The sequence below is a fragment of the Salmo trutta genome, chromosome 33 (genome assembly GCF_901001165.1).
Source record: "Salmo trutta chromosome 33, fSalTru1.1, whole genome shotgun sequence".
NCBI classification, from domain to species: Eukaryota; Metazoa; Chordata; class Actinopteri; order Salmoniformes; family Salmonidae; genus Salmo; species Salmo trutta.
The window spans coordinates 23,143,302-23,162,427 of NC_042989.1; the positions used below are offsets into that span (position 1 = coordinate 23,143,302).

Here is a 19,126-nt window from a genome sequence, read left to right on the forward strand (position 1 = left end):
AAATATTAGTTTGCAGGAACCTGATGAAAACGACCCAAGCATGTCTATACTGAATCAATAACACTGGACAAAAATATAAACGCAACATGCAATAATTTCAAAGATTTTACTGAGTTACAATTAATTTGAGAATCAGTCAATTGAAATAAATTCATTAGGCCTTAATCTATGGATTTCACATGATTGGATATACAGACATGCATCTGTTAGACACAGCTACCTTAAAAAAATAAAAATAGGCATCGCAATGGGCCTCAGGATCTTGTCAAGGTAGTTCTGTACATTCAAATTGCCATTGAAAATGTAATTGTTTTCATTGTCTGTAGCTTAAGCCCATACCATAACTGCACCGCCACCATGGGGCACTCTGTTCACAATGTTGACATCAGCAAACCGCTTGCCCACATGATGCCATACACGTGGTCTGCAGTTGTGAGGCTGGTTGGACATACTGCCAAATTCTCTAAAATGACATTGGAGGCGGCTTATGGTAGAGCAATGTTCAATTCTCTGGCAACAGCTCTGGTGGACATTCCTGCAGTCAGCATGCCAATGAGGGAGGGTGCAAAAATTGTGTTGTGTGACAAAACTGCACATTTTAGTGGCCTTTTATTGTCCCCAGCACAAGGTGCACCTGTGTAATGATCATGCTATTTAAACAGCTTCTTGATATGCCACACCTGTCAGGTGGATGGATTATCTTGAAAAAGGATACAATTCTCACAAACAGGGATGTAAACATATTTGTGCCCAAAATTTGAGAGAAATATTATTTGTGTGCATAACGAACATTTCTGAGATCTTTTATTTCAGCTCATGAAACATGGGACCAGCACTTTGCATGTTGTGTTTATGTTTTTGTTCAGTGTAGTTATGTATGCAGAGATGATGCAAATGTTTCCCTTTAGTTGACATTGATTGGAGTTTAATAGAGGAATTATTGACTCAGCAATCAAAGTTCACATGTTTAATGGTGTAAAGGGCTTCTAAAAATATTAATGCAGATCCAATGGAATAAGTTGCCTTTCAATCAGTCACTGACTGTGCTCTTGGAGTAGCATCTTTCCTATTGACTTCACCGTCCACCTCGGGGGCTGTGTTTTAGTTGATTTGTTTGTCTCCACAATCAAAGCCCTAGTGCACTGATTGCAAAGGGCCTGAAAAGGACTGTCACCTGTCTGCAAGGGCTGCTATTTGTTTTTGTTTTGTTGCCATAACAACAATTTGGTGAGCAGCCAGTTGCCTTGTGGCCTATTAGGAGGAGAGAGATGACAACTACCATGTCAGTGTTTATCAATCAACTTAGTCTAAATTTGAGATAAGAAAAGGGGGGACTCTACCATATTAAATTTGAGATAAGAAAAGGGGGGACTCTACCATATTCTGAAGGCAAGAAAACTATTTGTTTGATGCCTGATGTGACATTGAACATAAGGCTATTCATGTGTTTGCCATTTCAGAGATGCATTTTCAGGCATTTCAAGTTGTGGTCAGTCAGGGAAAATCAAATAATTTTATTGATCGCATACACATATTTAGCAGATGTTATTGCAAAGAATGTTCCCTCCCAAAAAAATCCAGCACTGAGCAAATTTCAGGTCGGCTGAGCACAAACTAGAACATTGTGAAAATTCTGTGCAACTACCGGGGCGCGTTCACTGTGAACACTGAGGCTGTACCCACTTTAAGTTACAGTTTTAACAGTGGCCAAGTTTGCACACTCATAATGTAGGCCTACCAGAGTGGCCTACCATCAAAAACAATGGAGAAAAATGCATCCTATAACATTTTAAAATGGAAATAGCTGTTCTGTCAGTAGCAGCAAATGTGTGGTGTTCAATGTAGGCCTACATTCCATGAGACTTTTGAAAAAACATACAGGGCTTGACATTAACCTGTGTATCCACTTGTCCTTCATACAAGTACGTGACTGAAAATGTTGTTTGATGTAAGAAAACCACTTTACAAAATAAAATGTATTATTATTCCCATACCATTATTAGAGAAAGAGACAAATTATGCTACCCTCTGCCTATTGGCTACTTAGCTTATTCAAAACCGTCTGAAATACAACACTGCTCCTTTAAGACATAAAAAAACTACCTGGCTTTCTTTTCAAAGATGGCTAGAAATGCACACATTTTGTGCTCTTATAGGAAGCAACCACTCACCCATTGTTGACTAGAAATGAGCGATAACTGGGCTAGTAACTTATTAACTAGCAAAGAATATGAACAAATGTGCACAGGTGGCTACATGCAGCACTTGCTTTGATATCAAAACAAGCGCATCTACTCGCGACCGCTCATGCTATGAACACAGTCCAGTTGAAAGTGAATAGCACAGATCCATATATGGCAATTACTATTTGTATATGGGCCTACTGCAGCTCTGATTGGTTAATGACGCACAGGTCTGTGTAGAGTATGAGCCTGAGTCTTGACTGTCAATGCAATAGAATCCTACTCCAATGCGCTTTGCCTACAGGAAAATCTCTTGCACAGTTTTGCATACTAGCACCGAGGTGCAGTGCCTTAGACCACTGCGCCACCCATGAGCCCGAAATATTAGGACGAGCAATGTCGGAGTCCGTTGTAAAAATATGTGTGTGTGAGTGATGGGATATATAGACATGGATAGAATATGTAGTATATCTGAAGAATACATAGGATAATAATGTAGGCCTACTGTACGTCGATACAGGGTTTGGATACATATCTATTGCATGATCCACATTAGACAGAAAAGGTGAGACTACAGATTTGACTTCTTGGGGGAGACAAGTACCTAATATTACAGGGCACCTGTTCCTCGATGAGTGATCATCCAAAGAGCTTTATCTATGTAGCTGGGGGGAACCCCAGGCTACAATGGGTTTACTGCAAAATCATCTCATCAGGGAAGTCAATTTGCTAATCTGCACGTTTCATTCTCTCAGATACTGAAACACCCAGCTGTCAGTGTCAGACAGTGGCATAGGTTCGTTGTGGGGAAACAATGGCCATCTTCCCTGTTTCGCATAATAGAGAGTAGCCTACTTAGACTACTGAACTGTAGTCGCAAAGATGCAACAAAAGTATAGGCAATGCGCTCAGATGAAGATCTGCGGGGGAGAAATCCCAGCAGTGGCACCCTGTCACAGAGACTGGTGGGGATAACAGACTAAAGGTCTGGTTTCACCCCACACACGACGCTGACTGTAGACTAGGTGGGAGGGGCTGGCTGGCATGTTTTATTAATCTCTTCATTCACGGGACTATGTCATGTGGATTGCAGAAACAATCGCTGATGTCTGTCTCAGCAGTCTTGATGTTGTTGTAACGAAACGTGAACTTGAAGTTAAAAAACAACTCGATTGAATGATGTTTTTAAACCTATTCATTTCTATGGTTTTGAAAGTGAAACCCCTCTCACAAGTGATCTCCTTCCCTTGGAGCAGTTTGCCACCAAAATGTCTTGGAAAGAATACACTGTGCAACAAGTTTCAGTGAGCATTCAGGTACTCTCAACGGCAAAGCATTGCAATTTGCAAGAATGACCTTCATTGATCACAATTGTTGAAAACTAGAGCTACTTGTTCAGAGGCGTTTTGTTTGCTCTGTGCCCCAAAGTCATTTTGGAGCCTTCCAGTGAAACCTTATGTTTACAGTAATCCCCATCTCCCAGCAACATCTTTGCCACACAACACACTTGTATTCAGAGAGGGTTTGAAACTTAATTCGCAATGCATGTGAAGATCATAGGGCGTGATGCAACTGTGGAACATCAACCAGTTACGTCCCTAATGTTGATTAAGATCCCAGTGTTGTCTGAAGGCAATGTGAGTTGCTTTTAATCAGATAGCCGTGAGATGGATCTCAACACCCTGTCTGAGGGAAGCTTTGGTGTTTGAGGTGAAAACTGCTCATCACTCTCCTTACCTCAGAGATCTATTTTACTGTGACGCTTACAAATATGCCATGGCAACACCTTTAATAGTTTAATAAGAGTGGTACATGTCATTGACGTAGACAGATGGCAATTTGAGCTAAACATTGCTTTGTTGAGACCAATGGATGAAATTACAGTTGATCCATGGTAGGCTTTCTCTGTTTTCAAATAATCATTTATGTTTGACGTGAACTTGACCCAGTATTGTAGCTCTTAGTGATGTATAATTGTCACCATTGTTACCCCTTGATTTTATCTCCTCAGGTCATCAGTGAAGACTGCCTGTCCCATTCCCGGAAGCTGAGTCCAGAGACATATGTCCCCAGTTTCGGTAAGTGCCCACTTCTGTCTCTTGCATGCATCAAGAGCTACCGCACAAGCTGACGAGGTGCAGTTCAGTTGCTGTCAGTGCCGAAGTTAGCCAGGCTATAAATTAAACCAGTTTTGAATAGGATTATCACACAGAGTCAAGGGATCCACACCATTGCACGCCATTCAGAGCACTGACATGACTGAGTAGAAAGAAGAGTGCCATGCAGGTCTCGCGCAACAAGGATTAAACAAATTCATAGCCGTGGGTTATTGCTGTACGTTATAGGGAAATAATGCACACTAGAACGCCTTTTAAGCCACTCAGAAACTAGTATTTAACAATGCCATGGTGTAATTGCCTATATTTTGCTGCCATTGTTGGGAAGACATTGTGTACACAAGACAAGTACCAGGCAAGGCCAGTATGGACATTAGCATGCTTCACCCTTGAAATCCAAACCAATGTTGTGCTCTCCATCTTGAACCGGTGTAAAAAATGTCTCTACAAGAATGCATAGGTAGATGGAGAGTTGTGTAATGTATTGTGACAATATATTGAGGTGTCCTTGAGGTGAGGGGGTGGTGCTTTCTCTAAACATGGTTGATGTGTCAGTGGGAGTCAGTCAGTCACTCCTCTTCATGTTCCTGCTGTTTATCGCCAATGCCGTTCGTAGGCGTTCAATAAATAGACACTTAATATGAGGCATGGAGGCTGGCATTGAGAATGAGTTTTTGAGAATGCATTCAGTTTGTACTAAACCTTGATCTGGTTCTCACTATGAAAACAGTGTGATCAAATACATTCATTTTGTGTTCTCTGTTGACAAAGGAGAATATATGAGGTATTGATTTTTAGGTAGGAAGGCCAGTAATTACCAAAGTTGATGAAAGCAATAGTTAGTTTCAGTGATTTATCAGAGTTCCTCCACTTTGCAGTCACAGTTGGTTTGTGATCACGGCCACCACCCTGTGAGAGGCTTCCTTCCCATTGCAGTCAACTAGCCCACGGTTGACTTGGCTCACTCTGAAAAGACCCAGTCAGACAGCCAGAGGCAGAGTGGGCAGGAGAAAAGCTCTCAAAGGAAGGAAAGAACCAGACTAGGTGGGGAAGCCAATAGGGATTATACAGCAGATACTGTGTCATAAACTTGGTATCATCTCAAGCGGGAATGCTAGCGATATTATTTAGGTATTCAATTGCCAGGGTATTTTTGTGCAACTTGACCTCTTGTCAAGATGCCTTACAGTGAAGCAGCCCAGTAGTGACAGCAGAATAAGATGCATGCCACACCCCTGATGTGGTTTGTATGGTTGGTTGGTTGATTTGGACATAATAAGTATTGTTCTGTTATTGGACTTAGAAACTAGTACCTCCACTACTTTTAGTACCTGCTGGTATATTAGAGCTGGGCGATATGCCCTAAAAATCATCTCAATTATAATTTATTTGCTTATGGACGAATCACGATATACAGTACCAGACAAAAGTTTGGACACACCTACTCATTCAAGGGTTTTTCTTTATTTTTACTATTTTCTACATTGTAGAATAATAGTGAATACATCAAAACTATGAAATAACACATATGGAATCAAGTAGTAACCAAAAAAAGTGTTAAACAAATCAAAATATATTTTATATTTGAGATTCTTTAAAGTAGCCACCCTTTGCCTTGATGACAGCTTTGCACACTCCATTTGAACAGCGTGCTAGTCTTTCCACTTTGTTCAGATGTTGAAATCAAGTGACCTTACTTATTTCTCAGAATGAGAACGAATTGCCAATTCCTTATACACTGAGTGTACAAAACATTATGAACTCCTGCTCTTTCAGTGACAGACTGACCAAGTGAAAGCTAGGATCCCTTATTGATGCCACTTGTTAAATCCACTCCAATTAGTGTAGATGAAGGGGAGGGGACAGGTTAAAGAATCATTTTTAAGCTTTGAGACAATTGAGAAATGGATTGTGTATGTTTGCCCTAACCCTTAGCAACGCTGCTGTGTTTTTCATGGTCAACAGTTTCCCGTATGTGTCAAGAATGGTCCACCACTCAAAGGACATTCAGCCAACTTGGCACAAATGTGGGAAGCATTGGAGTCAACATGGTCCAGCATCCCTGCGCAACTCAATATTAGGAAGGTGTTCTTAATGTTTTGTACACTCAGTGTATAATTGTGTTTTATACTTATTGCACATTTATAAACAGACTAGACAGCTAGTATAACAGTCTGGCAAAAATGCTAGCTTAATGCCGCGCGTGACAAACTGAGCATTCATTTTCCAGAATCAATCTTCACTGATACTCCTGTTTTTGTAGCGTCTACTCTGCACTCACTTTGAGGAGTTGATACATAAAAAGGGTATCGTTGGAAAGGTTAACTACTCTTCTATCACAGTAAAAGAATGTCTCAATGTCTTTTGGTGTCAAAATTACCGATTCTGTTGGACCAAACCTCAAATGAAATTAGTGTGCAAAGCTGTCATCAAGGCAAAGGGTGGCTACTTTGAAGAATCTCAAATATAAAATATATTTTGATTTGTTTACACATGTTTGGTTACTACATGATTCCATATGTGTTATTTCATAAACTCAGCAAAAAAAGAAACGTCCCTTTTTCAGGACCCTGTCTTTCAAAGATAATTCGTAAAAATCTAAATAACTTCACAGATCTTCATTGTAAAGGGTTTAAACACTGTTTCCCATGCTTGTTCAATGAACCATAAACAATTAATGAACATGCACCTGTGGAACGGTCGTTAAGACACTAACAGCTTACAGACGGTAGGCAATTAAGGTCACAGTTATGAAAACTTAGGACACTAACGAGGCCTTTCTACTGACTGAAAAACACCAAAAGAAAGATGTCCAGGGTCCCTGCTCATCTGTGTGAATGTGTCTTAGGCATGCTGCAAGGAGGCATGAGGACTGCAGATGTGACCAGGGCAATAAATTGCAATGTTCGTACTGTGAGACGCCTAAGACAGCGCTAAAGGGAGACAGGACGGACAGCTGATCGTCCTCGCAGTGGCAGACCACATGTAACAACACCTGCACAGGATCGGCACATCCAAACATCACACCTGCAGGACAGGTACAGGATGGCAACAACAACTGCCCGAGTTACACCAGGAACGCACAATCCCCCCATCAGTGCTCAGACTGTCTGCAATAGGCTGAGAGAGGCTGGACTGAGGGCTTGTAGGCCTGTTGTAAGGCAGGTCCTCACCAGACATCACCGGCAACAACATTGCCTATGGGAACAAACCCACCGTTGCTGGACAAGACAGGACTGGCAAAAAGTGCTCTTCACTGACGAGTCGCGGTTTTGTCTCACCAGGGGTGATGGTCGGATTCGCGTTTATCGTTGAAGGAATAAGCGTTACACCGAGGCCTGTACTCTGGAGCGGGATCGATTTGGAGGTAGAGGGTCCGTCATGGTCTGGGGCGGTGTGTCACAGCATCATCGGACTGAGCTTGTTGTCATTGCAGGCAATCTCAACGCTGTGTGTTACAGGGAAGACATCCTCCTCCCTCATGTGGTACCCTTCCTGCAGGCTCATCCTGACATGACCCTCCAGCATGATAATGCCACCAGCCATACTGCTCGTTCTGTGCATGATTTCCTGCAAGACATGAATGTCAGTGTTCTGCCATGGCCAGCGAAGAGCCCGTATCTCAATCCCATTGAGCACGTGTGGGACCTGTTGGATCAGAGGGTAGGGCCATTCCCCCCAGAAATGTCTGGGAACTTGCAGGTGCCTTGGTGGAAGAGTGGGGTAACATCTCACAGCAACAACTGACAAATCTGGTGCAGTCCATGAGGAGGAGATGCACTGCAGTACTTAATGCAGCTGGTGGCCACACCAGATACTGACTGTTACTTCTGACCCCCCCTTTGTTCAGGGACACATTATTCCATTTCTGTTAGTCACATGTCTGTGGAACTTGTTCAGTTTATGCCTCAGTTGTTGAATCTTGTTATGTTCATACAAACATTTACACATGTTAAGTTTGCTGAAAAAACGCAGTTGACAGTGAGAGGACGTTTCTTTTTTTTGCTGAGTTTAGTGTTGATGTCTTCACTATTGTTCTACAATGTAGAAAATAGTAAAAATAAAGAAAGACCCTGGAATGAGTAGGTGTGTCCAAACTTTTGACTGGTACTGTATTGACCATCCGTACTGTATACCTATGTAATCTAACACAATGCTGAATGTGGTACTCTAAGTGAACACTATTGAATCAGGTACATTGGGAATTTGAAATGAGTCCAAAATATTGTATAAGACTTTGCTAAAGTAGCCAACAAATAATGTAAAATGATAATACAATATTTCTGCTGTATGTTTTTTGCTAGTAAAGCATGCAGTGAAATACAAAAGTAAAACGTGTGTGAGTTAGTTATAAGTGTTTCGGGTCGGGAGTGTTTGTGACCCTTTACGTAGCCACTGTCTACAAGATAAGCCTGTGCTTGCAGGCAAGACTGGACTTGGCTATTTTTAAAGCAGGCTACAGAACACGCCAACAACTTTTACTGCACAGTATAAACAAATAGTGTCCGAACAAATGTCCCCCTTCGCTGCTCTCTCATAAAATCTGATTTCAAACATTACTGAACGAATGGGTTTGTCAATGGATGTTTTAACTAAGCTTTGGCTTAGCCAAAGGTATTAAACCTAGACAGAATAATTTATCAAGTGAAACAAACTAGGATCAGATTACATTCCCCATGCCAGGAACTGGGCTCACAAGCCAGCCTGACCCCAGCTTTAGCTTGGCCTCAATGAAGAGGACTCCATTGACCATATCACTTTGAAACTTAACATGAGTTGCTGAAGCAACCAGCAACCAGTCATCATATTGTATTGGTAGACAATATATGATGGTTATGAGGTACTCTACAGTAATAGCTGATTCGTTGTCCTCTAGGTTCTGCAGAGCCCCATAAAACCCTGTCGTCTAGGAGGGAATCCCCGGGACGCTTGAGAAGGAGTGGGAGCCTTGACTTAGACCCTGACATCTTTAAATCTACCAACTTCTTTGACCCAGAGGGAGGTGAGAAAGTCTTTACTCTGCTCAGTCTGTGCCTTCTACAGAACAGTTTAATTGAAAGGGTCATTGAAAGGTAACTGAAGGATCTTTGTGTTGCAGTGGTACACAAGGCCCGTCTCCTCTCTGGGACCTCCGGCTTTGAGCGCACCTTATCCAACCCCTCGGCCCAGGGCACCTTTCTACTGCCCTCCTACCCTCTGGCTACACTCCCCGGGGGCCTGCTGACCCCAACACTGTCCCACCGCCGCACTGACTCCTCACTGTCAATGTCCAACACTTGGCCCAACAAGAGAGAGAGCAGCCCCCAAAGACGAGACCCCAGCCCCTGGAAAGACATATCAAGTATGGGTCTGGTGTCTACTGCATATTGGGTAGATCTTGATAGTCATGTAATTTATTTGAGGCATGTTGTTGAGGGCTTTCTTTGTCCCCACAGGTGACTTCTCATCCAGCAGGTGTTCTCCACGGCCTCACCGTGCTTCTCTGGTGAGCTCCTCATCTGCCTCGTCTTTCCGACAGGCTCTGAGCAGGACGCGGACCGGGGTGCCTATCTCCCCATCCCCAGGCCTTCTCCTGCCAGAGCGGGGCTTGTCTCAGAATGGCCAGTGGTCTAGTCCTCTAGCTCCATCTCCATCCAGCCTGCAGGACCACCTGTCTGAGAGGGACCTTCACCTAAACCTGGATCACCTCAGCCTGCAGGACCAAGACCAGGAAGAGGACCCCTTGGAACGGCAGGAGGTCAGGATCAATGTTTTACATACAAGGCTCTGCTTAGTGAAGTCTCCAGATGGATTTAGCTAGGACACTGTCTTAAAGCTACCATCTTGCCATCAGGGTTTTATTCATATCTGTAATCAGGATAACTCAGTGCAGGAATATGGAATGTGGATAATGTTTCCCCTTCATTACTGCAGTGGTGGTGAAATGGGTCATATTTGGGACTAAGTATCCTTGATGTAATGTTAGTGCTGGGGGAATAGTACTTGACATCTAAATTGTCATGGATATAACACCCATGCATCAAATATTATCTGTATGCACAGCACCCTCTCACCTTGCTCTCAGGTTACTGATGAGCTAATGTGTTGTTGTTTATAGATGTTGAACTCCCTGCGCTCTCTGCGCTGCAGCGCAGCTAAGAAGAAGGCCAAGGTGAGTCTGAGTGGCTCAGACCCTGACCCAGATAGCCCAGACTCAGCCATGAAACTGGAGCTGGCTCTGGACTCCCCCTCTCACAACTCCCCCATCGTCACCAGCCCAGCCAGCGAGAGCGGCCTCTCCAGCCTCTACTCACCCCCAAACACCACCCTCAATGGCACCAAAACCAGGTACATTCCACAAGATTCTTAGACCTAAGTAGACAACCAGTAGACTAAGTTGAACCAAATGAGATCCTGTTTCAAGAATTATGGCGGGCAAAGAGGCCATGCTTTGATGGTCACACTTTCAAGTACACACACCCGAGGTATGATGGATCTGATATCCCTTCTGATGACTCATCTCTGACCTCTTTCAAAAGCCCTGGGAATTCTGCCTCCTCTTCAACAAAGCCTCACATTGCTAGAGTGCCTTCTGCTAAGCTGAGATCTTCCGTCTCCATGGACTTCAGTGCCCTTCAAGGTACAGTGAGGATTTAACATGTAAAAGGATCTCTCTTATTACTGTCTGAGTCGTTGTTTCTATTTAGCTCTAATGGTGTTTCTGTGTTTTCTCCACCAGGCTTTCCACTCAGAGATAAAATCATACCTGAAGTGAGTGTGGTTGGTCAAAGAGTCACCTACTCGAACGAACCAATGGAACCTGAGGAAGAGGACAGGACTACAGAATACTCTCCACCCCCAAGTAGACTAGCCTGCCGCGAGCCAATCAGAGCCCTGAGGCCTGCCAAAGGTCAGTCACTGCGAGGAGGTCTGCCCCATTGAGGCATATCGCTGTCTAAAAACGGTGTATTTTCATTATGTTTGAAATATGTTGTTTGTCCAGTACTACACTGAACAAAAATATAAACAGAACATGTAAAGTGTTGGTCCCATGTTTCATGAGCTGAAATAAAAGATCCCAGAAAGTTTCCATACGTACAAAAAGCTTATTTCTCTAACATTTTGTGCATACATTTGTTTATATCCCTGTTAGTGAGCATTTCTGCTTTGCCAAGATAATCCATCAACCTGACAGGTGTGGCATATCTAGAAGCTGATTAAACAGCACGATCATTACACAGGTGCACCTTGTGCTCGGGACAATAAAAGGCCACTCTAAAATGTGCAGTTTTGTCACACAATACAATGCCATAGACGTCTCAAGTTTTGAGCGAGCGTGCAATTAGCATGCAGACTGCAGGAATGTCCACCAGAGCTGTTGCCAGAGAAAGTAATGTTATTATCTCTACCACAAGCCACCTCCAACGTCGTTTTAGAGAATTCTGCACTACGTCCAACCGGCCTCCCAACTGCAGACCACGTGTAACCACGCCAGCGCAGGACCTCCACATCAGGCTTCTTCACCTGCGGGATCGTCTGAGACCAGCCACCAGGACAGCTGATGAAACTGTGGGTTTGCACAACTGAAGAATTTCTGCACAAACTGTCAGTAACCGTCTCAAGGACGCTTATCTGGGTGCTCACCGTCTTCTCCAGGGTCTTGACCTGACTGCAGTTTCCGGTTGTACCCAACTTCAGTGGGAAAATCACGCCGGAGAAGTGTTCTTCAGAGATGAATCCCAGTTTCATCTGTACCAGTCAGATGGCAGACAGCATGTATGGCGTCGTGTGGGCGAGCGGTTTGCTGATGTCAACGTTGTGAACAGAGTGGCCATGGTGGCGGAGGGGTTTTTGTATAGGCAAGTATAAGCTACGGACAATGAACACAACTGCATTTTATTGATGGCAATTTGAATGCAGAGATACCGTGACGAGATCCAGAGGCCCATTGTCGTGCCATTCATCTGCCGCCATCACCTCATGTTTCAGCATGATAATGCATGGCCCCATGTTGCAAGGATCTGTACACAATTCCTGGAAGCTGAAAATGTCCCAGTTCTTCCATGGCCTGCATACTCACCAGATATGTCACCCATTAAGCACGTTTGGGATGCTCTGGATTGACGTGTGCGACAGCGTGTTCCAGTTCCCTCCAATATCAACTTCACGCAGCCAGTGAAGAGGAGCGGGACAACATTCCTAGCGTTGCAAAGGGTCGGAAACTTTCCGGAAAATTTCCAGAATTTTCCATGGGAAGTTAAGCCCCGGAATTTGGGGAATTTTGCTTAAATTCATCAGAAAAGTTAGCTTATAACAGTGAACCTTTTTTGTGCGATACACATAAGGCAATTCTAGGTTTTGTGGCATATTTTGGTTAAACTATCCCCAATTCAATGGAATTGCAACCCATTCTTCCATCACATGTACAGCTGATTCTCAAGATCTTGCACACTAATGAGATGCTATTGAGCCCACACTATTACACTGTCTGAGCCAAGGACAACATGCTTTCTGGTAAGTTTTGATTATAATACTGGGTGGGGTGAATATAATATATGACATAAATTATTTGTTGTTAACTAGTAAATAGTAGCCTACAGCAAAGTGTGTTTAAATCATTTCTAACTTGTTAACAATTTCTGCTAGTTAGTTTTTGCTACCATGTTGGTTCTAGCGTGCTTGAGCCTGCTAACTGAGGTGTGTTAATTCACCTGTTTCCGTACATGTTTCATTTTATAACATTTATTTTACAAAGGTGTTGTTTAATCTAACTGGTGAACTTTTTATCTGTCCATGGAATTGTATTTGAATTTTTTGTACTCATTTTTTTCTGATCTTTAGAGGAAAATGCCACGGGCACTATCTGATGTATGGAGACATTTCACTGCAGCTAATGTAGAAGAAAAAGCTGTGTACATTTGCAGATACTGTGCCAAATCATATGTGAAGAATGCAACAAAGATGCAGAATCATCTGGCCAAGTGCATAAAGTTCCCTCAGTGCTCACAACAAGCAACCTCTGACAAAAGTCAAAAGTACTTCTATTCGAGGTGAAAATTATGAATCAGACACTTTATCGATAGCAACAGCTCATGGTCCTCCTGGAATCAGAAGTATTTTTGACTCAATGGAGGAACGTAGTCAGAGAAATACTGATGAATGTCTTGCTTGAGCTGTGTATGCAACTGGTTCACCTCTGATGCTCACAGGCAATATGTATTGGAAGAGATTTCTGAATGTTCTTCCCCCAGCATACACCCCTCCAACCAGACATGCTTTATCTACTCATTTGCTGAATGCAGAGTTCAACAGAGTTCAAGTGAAGGTCAAGAAAATCATAGAGAAAGCAGACTGGATTGCAATCATCTCTGATGGGTGGTTGAATGTTTGTGGGCAAGGAATAATTAACTACATCATCTCCACCCCTCAACCAGTATTCTACATGAGCACAGACACAAAGGACAACAGACACACCAGTCTCTACATTGCAGATGAGCTGAAGGCAGTCATCAATGACCTTGGACCACAGAAGGTATTTGCACTGGTGACAGACAATGCTGCGAACATGAAGGCTGCTTGGTCTAAAGTGGAGGAGTCCTACCTACCCTCATCACATCCATGGGCTGTGCTGCTCATGCATTGAATCTGCTCCTCAAGGACATCATGGCACTAAAAACAATGGATACACTACATTCGTGGCCAGAAGTTTTGAGAATGACACAAATATTAATTTCCACAAAGTTTGCTGCCTCAGTGTCTTTAGATATTTTTGTCAGATGTTACTATGGAATACTGAAGTATAATTACAAGCATTTCATAAGTGTCAAAGGCTTTTATTGACAATTACATGAAGTTAATGCAAAGAGTCAATATTTGCAGTGTTGACCCATCTTTTTCAAGACCTCTGCAATCTGCCCTGGCATGCTGTCAATTAACTTCTGGGCCACATCCTGACTGATGGCAGCCCATTCTTGCATAATCAATGCTTGCACTGGGATTAAGGTCTGGGGAGTTTCCTGGCCATGGACCCAAAATATCAATGTTTTGTTCCCCGAGCCACTTAGTTATCACTTTTGCCTTATGGCAAGGTGCTCCATCATGTTGGAAAAGGCATTGTCCGTCACCAAACTGTTCCTGGATGGTTGGGAGAAGTTGCTCTCGGAGGATGTGTTGGTACCATTCTTTATTCATGGCTGTGTTCTCAGGTAAAATTGTGAGTGAGCACACTCCCTTGGCTGAGAAGCAACCCCACACATGAATGGTCTCAGGATGCTTTACTGTTGGCATGACACAGGACTGATGGTAGCGCTCACCTAGTCTTCTCCGGACAAGCTTTTTTCCGGATGCCCCAAACAATCGGAAAGGGGATTCATCAGAGAAAATGACTTTACCCCAGTCCTCAGCAGTCCAATCCCTGTACATTTTGCATAATATCAGTCTGTCCCTGATGTTTTTCCTGGAGAGAAGTGGCTTCTTTGCTGCCCTTCTTGACACCAGGCCATCCTCCAAAAGTCTTCGCCGCACTGTGCGTGCAGATGCACTCATACCTGCCTGCTGCCGTTCCTGAGCAAGCTCTGTACTGGTGGTGCCCCGATCCCGCAGCTGAATCAACTTTAGGAGACGGTCCTGGCGCTTGCTGGACTTTCTTCGGCGCCCTGAAGCCTTCTGCAGAAATGCAGTGGAAATGTTTTGGGGGATTCAGTTAATTTGCATTGCAAAGAAGGACTTTGCAATTAATTGCAATTCATCTGATCACTCTTCATAACATTCTGGAGTATATACAAATTGCCATCATACAAACTGTGAAAATTAATATTTGTGTCATTCTCAAAACTTTTGGCCACGACTGTACAAGAGAGGCAAGGAAATGGTTAGGTATGTGAAGGGTCATCAAGTTATAGCAGCAATCTACCTCACCAAGCAAAATGAGAAGAATAAGAGCACCACATTGAAGCTTCACCCGTTTGGGTGGTGTTGTCATCATGTTTGACAGTCTCCTGGAGGGGAAGGAGTCTCCAAGAAATGGTCATGTCACAGTCTGCCGATATGGCCAGCCCCATCAAGAGGATCCTCTTGGATGATGTATTTAGGGAGAGAGTGGTAAGCAGCCTGAAACTCCTAAAACCTATAGCAGTAGCCATTGCACAGATTGAGGGAGACAATGCCATCCTGTCTGATGTTCAGACTCTGCTTGCAGATGCAAGAGAAGAAATCCGTACTGCCCTGCCCACTTCACTGTTGCTTCAAGCAGAGGAAACTGCAGTTCTGAAATACATCAAAAAGCGTGAAGACTTCTGCCTGAAGCCCATACACGCCACAGCGTACATGTTGGACCCCAAGTATGCTGGAAAGAGCATCCTGTTTGGTGCAGAGATCAACAAGGCCTATGGTGTCATCACTACCATGCCTCGCCACCTTGGCCTGAATGAGAGAAAGGTTCTTGGCAGTCTGGCAAAGTACACTTCCAAGCAAGGGCTTTGGGATGGAGATGCAATATGGCAGTCGTGCCAACATATCTAATCAGCCACTTGGTGGAAGGGACTTTGTGGATCTGAGGCTCTTTCCCCTGTTGCCTCCATCATCCTCCAAATCCCACCAACATCAGTCGCCTCAGAGCGCAACTGGTCCTTGTTTGGGAACACACACCAAAGCATGCTACAGGCTGACCAATACAAGGGTTGAAACATTAGTGGCCATCCGGGCAAATTTTAGGCTTTTTGAGCCTGAAAACGAGCCATCCTCAACAAGGTTGGAAAGTGACAGTGAAGATGAGGCCTCAGAGTCTGATGTTCAAGAGGTGGAAATTGAGGAGGTCCAGGGAGAAGACATGGAAGCCTGAGAGGAAGACAACCAAAGCTTTAGTTTCTAGACTATGTATGTTGAAAACGTTTTTGGGAGATGTGATGGATCATTGGGGATCATTCAATATTCCCTTTATTTTGTTGTTCAGTGAAATCATCCCATGTGAAGTGTCAACTCATTTAATTAAAGTTCAATTCGTAACCAAATATTTTTTTTTATTTCTATTGGAAGGATTTAGTCATTTGCAATTATGTTTAGTTATGATAAGGTAAAATGTGTGTTTCTGTTTCCATATGATATGGTAAATCTATCCAACGCAAAAAAACATCTACATTTAAATGTTATTAATATTAATTTGCATATATTTCCGTTAATTCCCATATATTCCCGTTAATTCCCACGGAAAGTTTCCACCTCTGAATATTCCCCAAAATGTACAACCCTAAACATTCCACAGGCCACAATCAACAGCCTGATCAACTCTATGCGAAGGAGATATGTCGTGCTGCATAAGGCAAATGGTGGTCACATCAGATACTGACTTGTTTTCTGATCCACGCCCCTACATTCTTTAAGTTATCTGTGACCAACCAATACATATCTGTATTCCCAGTCATGTGAAATCCATAAATTAGGGGCTACTGAATTTATCTCAACTGACTAATTTCCTTATATGAACTGTAACTCAGTAAAACATTTGAAATTGTTGCATGTTGAGTTTATATTTTTGTTCAGTATATGTGTTTCTCCATTCTCTGTTCCTCAGGTTCCCAGAGCTACAGCAACAGGAACTCACCAGCCACTGGCATGCCTGAAGGTGTGGTTGGTAGAGGTCAGGCCACATCCCTCTTATTTACCACTCTGTGCCATTGTTCAGATATCCAATATTGTGTTCTGAGGTCGTGATGTTCTGGCTCAGGGCTGTGTTGAACAACAGATCGCCAAGTCTCACAGTACACAAGGCCCTGCCTGGGGCCACACAGTATCAGGGCCAAGTTTAAAGAATTGTTTGGAATAACTCTTGTAGTTGGCAATATACTTACTGTTGGCAGATAAACAGATGCTAAGACATGCAGAGGACAGAGCATGCCATATTTTGGAAGTCATCACTGCTTACAGTATTTTCTAGCTATGTGAATACACTGTGCTGCTTAAAGTTTCAGCTTTGCTGAATAATGGTGTCAATGAAAATGATCTTAAGCATTCTTGAATTTTCCTCTCCTCCCCCTCTGCAGGAGTGTTTGGCTCGGTGGTTCTGTCCAGCCGTCCAGGCGTTGCCATGTCGATGGAGCAGGGTGACTGTATGACCAGGCTGCCCAGTGACCCCCCAGCTGGCATCTATGGCCACGCAGTCCCCGGCAACCATCTGGACTCTGACGACATCCCAGCCGCAGAGGTGGCCAGGGTGAGCAGGTCCACCATACTGTACATAGCCCACCAACAACCTCTTTGATACTACATTTCCCATCAGGCTTTGCAGCTTGAAAAAAATTGCCCTCTACCACTGCTATCAGTCTGTGGAATGTGCGTAACTGGGGGTTGTGTGTTTGTGTGCAGGATAAGGAGAAGGTGAGAATGACAAGGTTTGCTCGGGACAAGATGCGGCAGCACCGATTGGAGCAGCAGGAGGGCCAGCCTGCCCTGGGAGATCGCCAGAGAGCTGACAGGATGCGTCTGCGCCTCAGACAGGTGCAAAATGACGTGGCTACAGAGGATACAGCAGCCATTTCCAACGGTGCAGTATTTCTTCCTTAACCCTCCAAGACTATCCTTTACCCTAGTACAAGATTTCACTTCATGCACTAGAATTTAAATAAACTGGCTTTTGTTATGTTGCAATAATTTGGGTAATTTTACTCTGACAGTAGGATGTCTTCCTGCGTGGGCTTGTGGCTCATCTCTATAATGTTTTTTCTTCCCCTAACAGACTTTCATTTGAATGGTAGCATGGTGACGTCTACCAAGGCTGACTCTCTCCAAGACGAGTCTCCCACCAGCCCCCAGGGATCCCAGAGCCCCATTAAATGTTTCAGTCCCCCCCACCAGCCCAGCCCCCCCACGGTCCCTCCCAACCCCAGGAGCACCCTGCCCCGCATGAGGAGGGCTCCCAGTCTCAGCAGGACACGGCTGTCTCTCTCACACAGCTCAGGTCAGTGTAACAGTCTGGCAGTCATCATGCATGTTGCATGTTTGCATCTTTGCAGTTATAGGGTTATAGCAGCTAAAGCGCTACACTGTTTTTCATTATAGCGTTCGATACAGAACTGTTTGTTCTGTGACTTCTCTCATTAATTTGAGCAACTTAATGATGTTTTTTTAACATGGTGAATAGATTAATAAGTCAACACATCATATCTCACTCAGGCATGAAGGTATAGCCTGACTCTAAAGTGTTTTAGTGCACTACTAATTAGCCCCTCAGAGCCTCCCAACAGTAGCAGAGCTTAGCAACGGTAAATGAGATGTAGATAATGGAGTGCAATGCTTTGTTTTCACACATTCTATTAATACATCTCCTCCCACGCACGCTGCTTCATTTAGCCAGTGACTGATACAACTGTAATGTAACAATAGAGGTGAAATGTAACACTCTGATGTGTGTTGTTGTGGCCATAGAGATACATTATTATAGTGTTGTATTTAATGATATGGTTGTCCTCCAGATGAGATGTCCCCAGGCGTTCCCAGCCAGAAGAGAGACCTGACAGAGCAGCCTGAACTACGGCCCTTCTCCAAACCTGAGCTAGCACTGACACAGAGCTTCAAACTCCTCAACTCAGACGACTGGTGAGCTTTATTCTTCATTTGGATCCCTATTAGCTGACGCTTTATCAACTGCAAATCTTCCTGGGGTCCAACTGAACCCCACCTCCCGCATTTAAAGTAACTGTCCAGTGTTTCCAGATGTCTATAAAATATGGCTTATAATTAATTACAATGAGTCAAATAATTTTTCTTCCCAAATATTGTAATTAAGGGTGTTTAAAAAACAGCTTTTCTGTGTTGGAATGGTATAGGCATACCCCACCAACAGAACGGCGTGGC

At 43.6% G+C, this 19,126-nt stretch overlaps 1 protein-coding gene across 1 annotated transcript in view; it reads left to right on the forward strand.

Annotated features, from left to right (window-relative positions):
- The window catches only part of LOC115172682 (TOG array regulator of axonemal microtubules protein 1-like), a 32,384-nt gene that overhangs the window by 2,135 nt on the left and 11,123 nt on the right, over nucleotides 1-19,126 (forward strand). The window contains exons 2-13 of the mRNA XM_029730365.1: nucleotides 4,195-4,261; nucleotides 9,177-9,302; nucleotides 9,399-9,641; nucleotides 9,736-10,037; nucleotides 10,398-10,627; nucleotides 10,819-10,919; nucleotides 11,019-11,189; nucleotides 16,848-16,913; nucleotides 17,317-17,486; nucleotides 17,639-17,816; nucleotides 18,009-18,230; nucleotides 18,745-18,868. Of these exons, the coding sequence (XP_029586225.1) occupies nucleotides 4,195-4,261; nucleotides 9,177-9,302; nucleotides 9,399-9,641; nucleotides 9,736-10,037; nucleotides 10,398-10,627; nucleotides 10,819-10,919; nucleotides 11,019-11,189; nucleotides 16,848-16,913; nucleotides 17,317-17,486; nucleotides 17,639-17,816; nucleotides 18,009-18,230; nucleotides 18,745-18,868 (2,000 nt within the window). The remainder of the gene's footprint in view (nucleotides 1-4,194; nucleotides 4,262-9,176; nucleotides 9,303-9,398; nucleotides 9,642-9,735; nucleotides 10,038-10,397; nucleotides 10,628-10,818; nucleotides 10,920-11,018; nucleotides 11,190-16,847; nucleotides 16,914-17,316; nucleotides 17,487-17,638; nucleotides 17,817-18,008; nucleotides 18,231-18,744; nucleotides 18,869-19,126) is intronic.